Genomic DNA, 5,250 nt, shown 5'->3' on the forward strand with positions numbered 1-5,250 from the left:
AGGAGGCCGTTTGGTGCAGTGGAGAGCGACCGGCCTCAAATCTCGGGTTCTGGTACCGATGCTGTCACGACCTTTCAACGCACTCGCCAAGCGGGACGACTCCGCGTTTCCGATTTCAAGCTGACTCGTCTTCTTATCGTCATGCCCAACCCTTCGTCAAAACTCCTTCTCTGACCTTACCCAACCGTACCACTCAATGACACGCTTCCCTTTCTTTGGACCTATGCGCGAAGATATCCCTAATGAATACTTTGCCACCAAGGTTTCTGGCACCGGGAAAGCGACCCGAGCCCGCACACCGGCGAAATCAGTACAGTATTGTTCCGACAAAGTCCCATTCAGCTAGCAAAAACGGCGAAGTGCTCGAGAACGGCCCAGAATTACTGCCTTTGCAGGTACTGGGTGCGCACTACCACTAGCGGTCGCGGTAAAGCACTAGCGCCATGCTAGGCCACCCAGAGACTAAGCCCGAGATTGAGAGATTGCGGAGGATTTGCATGACCGCATGCGCCCAAGAAGCGCTTTTCCATGAAGATCATTGCAACGTTCGGACTTTGGGCCACCGCCAACGTCTCATTTCAAGCGGGCTGAAACGTCGAGAGAAACCCGACTGGGGCATACACGACTCACTGTGAGCTTCTTTATCAGCAAGCTGCCGGATGCCTTCTTCCGTTTGGCTGAAAACCTAGGGCTAGTGAGCCAGTCTTCGCCCTTTTGCACCTTGCATCGTCGCAAAACCTAGTTCTGGACCAATTATATCGGACGTCCATGAAAGACATCTTGACGGCTTCGACACGCTCATGGCCTGGCTAGGCCTTGCGCCACCCTTGTGGATGAAGAATCTCAGGCCCACATTTGGATCTTTCGAATTTTGAGACGTTGTCATTTGTCAAAACGGATTTTCGATCATAACGGAGCCATGTCCGATGAACTTAGGTCTGGCTGTGGCTGTTGGTGGCACCGACCATGCAACGATTCGGTACGGCACAGCTAGCAATACGATTTCGCAACCAGGGGTAGACGAGGTTTGAACGAAGCTTCGGCAACCCTTCTGGGGATCCCTAGAGCGCTGAAGCGCCTCTTTACAGGGCGACGAGCTTTAGGTTTCTGGGACGTCACCACACTCTAACGGAACGGCGTACCATTTACTGACTTTTCGAACGTCGGGCCGTGCGGCGCGAAAACACCTTGCGTGCGTATTCTGCATGCAAAATCATCACTAGTGGAGCTAGACCACGTAAAAGGACACGACCGATGGACGTTAGATGGGAATTACCAGTGTGTGGCTGGTGGGCGAATGCTCATTTGCTTTTCCCGTTACGTTCGGCGCCTTGTTCATGCAACCGCGACTGCATCCATGCGCAGTTCGTTTGCTGGGTTGAATATTGACGGGTCATCTCAAATGACATGGATCGAGCTGCTGTGCAAGCTATTGGGGGGTTTACACCACTTGCTGTCATAAAACTCCTAGCTGTTATCTTGTATAGCAGTCATGAAGCAGTTGGAGGGGTTTCAGCTCCACGCATGACACCATCGTCTAGTTCATACATGCATGCAAGCAGCACGAGGCAGCCATCTGGGTGGGGACTAAAATCCAGAGGAAGATCAGCCCGCACGATGCTCGGCTAGTAGTAGTGTGGCATGCAGCTGTGCCAGCAGGCACAATCTGCAGGCTGCAGTCACGACTATCAGCTAGGAGGGAGCTGCCGGCAATGGAAAATGATATTCACTGGTGCTACATCTTGCTAAACCGTATGGCGCTCGACATGCTCCCGCGTATGGGTTGCGGCCCACAGCACCGACCGTATGTTTTCCCCTTATGCACGCGCATTTCACGTGGAATGGCAGGTGTCATCTAGGATGACCCTAGGACAACCTAGGGCGTTGCCATACAGATCTTGGCACTAACCCCGGCGAAGGCGATAGTGTAAACCTTATTTCGGGCCTTTAGAGCCTCCCTTCAAACTTAGAGCTATGACGCGACACGATTCGTCCTGGCTGTGCCTCCTTGACTCGATGCTTATGCGGGCTAGAGCAGCCGGACGGCCTGGCTTACCACGGTATTTGTAGTGGGCTAGAGATAGTCTTTATTCAGGGCTTTCGAGTGCACTGTAAAGAAGTCTCATTGACCCGCCTGTTCGTCTTTCGATTTCCCCAGCATTCGTTCATTTTTACCATCTTCGTTATGGCTCCAGCAAAAGAGACGTCGGTTGATCTGTGCAAGCGGGTCAATGCACAAGGAAACACCATTGCCATTCGCATGCTCGAATATCTGAGCACAGCAAAGTCGCCTATCCATGGCTTCGAGCCACTCGCCAGAGAGTTCATTGAGCTCTGCCAGGTATTATGGACCATCGAAGCTGGGGTTTCGGAAGCATCCAAGACACGGAGTGGATTTCCAATCGAGGTGTCTCAAGAACTTGATAGGAGGGTCCGTCAGGTTAATGAGGAGTTCTCTGTTCTTGCTCAGATGGTCAACAAATGTGAGTTCCTCTGATGTCTGGTTTCGTCATTTCTTGGCTTTGATGTTGGAAAAACCACGGGGAACCATTGCTGACAGCGCTACTTGCATCAGTTGTCGACAAGGAGAACCACAAAGGGGGATTCGGTATGAAATTTCGAATGATGTTCGCCGACACAGACGTTGAGAAGATGCGCCACACACTTTCACGAAGCCGAGACTCCCTCAAAGTCAGCTCTGCCATGTTCAGATGGACACTTGGCGATGCACGAGCTGATGCCTCCATGGGTATTGGATACGCCGGACTGATTGCTGCATTGGAGCGGCTGAACCCAGGCAAAGCCTCCAGCCTTCCGCCTCTACACCCAGCGCCGACATCTGATCTTCCACCAACACCTCCAACGAAGGCTCCAAGCCATCATGGAGATCACCCACTCATGCCACCTCCACATGCTTCACACCGGATGGACAGACCATCTCTGAACGAACTCCGCCATGAGGAGGGTCACTCATATGACAGTCACAGTTCGCATTTCAGGCACGAGGATACGAGCCTCTCAGCCGGAATAGTAGACCTACACAAAAATTGGCGCGCACCACCCAGTGCTCGTTCGAGCGAATCAACTAGAGACACAATGTACCATCATAATGTTCGACATGAGGATCCTGTATACGAGGAATATGCGTCACACTCCAGCACCCGGTCACCCACAATGGAAGAGAAACTACATGGTCTCAGTGTCAACGAACGCTACATGGACGACCATCACTCCTCGTCCAAGATCGATTCCGCCGTCACATCGCCGCATTGGGCACCTCGGCAGAGTGGAGGCTCAAAGAATGTTGGCGGCAAGGCAGCACTATTCAATGCTGTTGAGCAGAGGAGACATCGCATGCTAGAGCAGCTTCTTGACGGTGGAGCCAAGGCTGAGCCTCACATGGAGTCTGCAATGCTTCGCGTCGCTGCACAAAACCAGGATGCGGAAAGCATAATGCTACTTATGCGATATGGCGCAGATGCTAATGGTTTCGATCGTGAGGGTATCACTCCATTGTTTGCGGCGACTCGTTCCCAGTGCCTCGAAAGCGCGAAGATACTACTCAAGCACGGCGCAGATCCCAATCTGTCCGCCGGCGCAGATTCCGAGTCACCTCTATCACTGGCCACGACTCAGAATTACATTGAGTTCGTTCAACTGTACCTTGCCCACGGTGGCGATCCTGGTTTCGTTATGGAGAATGGCTCTACTGCACTTGTCTCGGCTATGAACAAGACCACCTCGCCCAAGTGTGTCGAGGTACTCCTAAGCAAGGACGGTGATGCCAATGCAAAGAACGGAGAAGGCACAACCGCCTTGTTCCAGGCTATCCAGGCGAACCGCGTCGATCTCATGACGGTGTTGCTTGATCACGGAGCGAATCCCAATCTTCCTGGTCCTAAGCATCCGCTCTGGCCGTCTACGTACAAGCCCAAGTGCCTTCAGTTACTGCTGGCCCGCGGTGCTGACACCAAGAAGACGCCCGGTGTCATGGAATTGGCTGCTAGTTTGAAGAAGTTGGATTCCATCAAGATCCTCATGGAAGCTGGCGTATCGCCCAACGTCCGGAAAGATGGCGTTTACACACCACTTTGCTCGGCTATTCGTGACAACAGCCCTGAAATTGTCACATATCTGCTAGAGCACGGTGCAGACCCAAACTTCAACGCAGCGGAATATCCGGCCTTCAAGAGTATTACACACAAGCGAACACATTTCCTCCCGCAACTGGTGGCAGCCGGTGCAGATCTCAACAAGCCCAAGGGCATCATCGAGACCGCTGTCAAGTTCAACGACAAGGACGCGATGATCTACTTGCTCGACCAAGGTGTCAACCCCAACGATCGAACACCGGACGGATGCACACCGCTCACCACCGCTATCAACGACGACCACGCCGAACTTGTCGATATCCTCCTCGCTCGTGGCGCAGACCCAGCTATCCGTGGAAAGGACTGGCCTCTCTGCATGGCCGTCAAGCGTCCGGCCATCCTCAAGAAGCTCCTAGCTGCAACTCCTAACCCGCGTGCCTTCCGCGGTGTTGTCGAGATGGCTGTTGTAGCCAACCAACTCGAAAGCATCAAGCTTCTCCTCGCAGCAGGCGTCAGCGTCGAAGACAAGAACTGTGGTGTTTTCTCTCCACTCACAACAGCCATCCGCGAAGAACGCAAGGTCATCGTCCGCTACCTCCTCGATGTAGCCAACGCCGACCCCAACGCCCCCGGCGAGCATCTCCCGATCGTCAAGGCTCTTCGCCGCTACTCCGGCGACACGGAAATCATTCAGATGCTGCTTACACGCGGTGCTGACATCAACAAAATGCATCGCGGCTGGAACGCGATTTTGCAAGCTGTCGAGAATGGAGACGCTGAGATCCTCAAGCTCCTCATCGACATGGGTGGCCCCCCTGACCTCCAGTTGCAGGATGAATCCGGTCGTGCCGTCATCGACATTGTTACCGAGAGGGGCTGGGAGGAGGGCCTTGCACTTCTCTTCCCGAATGCAACCACCCCACCCAAGGCCAATGTGTCAAAGGCCAGGTAGTAGGTAATCCACCACTGCTTTCTCCCTTGTTACTTTGCGGCAAGCAGAATGCTGACTGGCCGCAATAGTAACAAGAAGAGCTTCTCCATCTCAGACTGGCGCTGGATGAGCATAGAACTTGAGAAAGGCGAAATGAAGAGTAGTGATGACGAGGATGGAATTCCAGACGACTGTAGTCAAGCTTCAAGTGAGCTACTGCATGCATGA

At 53.3% G+C, this 5,250-nt stretch overlaps 1 protein-coding gene across 1 annotated transcript; it reads left to right on the forward strand.

Moving 5' to 3' along the window:
* Positions 1 to 2,185: 2,185 nt before the first annotated feature.
* Positions 2,186 to 5,250, forward strand: ACET3X_008065 (uncharacterized protein; the record flags this gene model as incomplete). Its single annotated transcript, XM_069455005.1, has 3 exons — positions 2,186 to 2,483; positions 2,576 to 5,042; positions 5,112 to 5,250. 3 exons carry the CDS (start codon positions 2,186 to 2,188, stop codon positions 5,248 to 5,250), a joined length of 2,904 nt encoding a protein of 967 aa, XP_069303667.1.

This window comes from Alternaria dauci, chromosome 8 (assembly GCF_042100115.1).
Source record: "Alternaria dauci strain A2016 chromosome 8, whole genome shotgun sequence".
NCBI classification, from domain to species: domain Eukaryota; kingdom Fungi; phylum Ascomycota; class Dothideomycetes; order Pleosporales; family Pleosporaceae; genus Alternaria; species Alternaria dauci.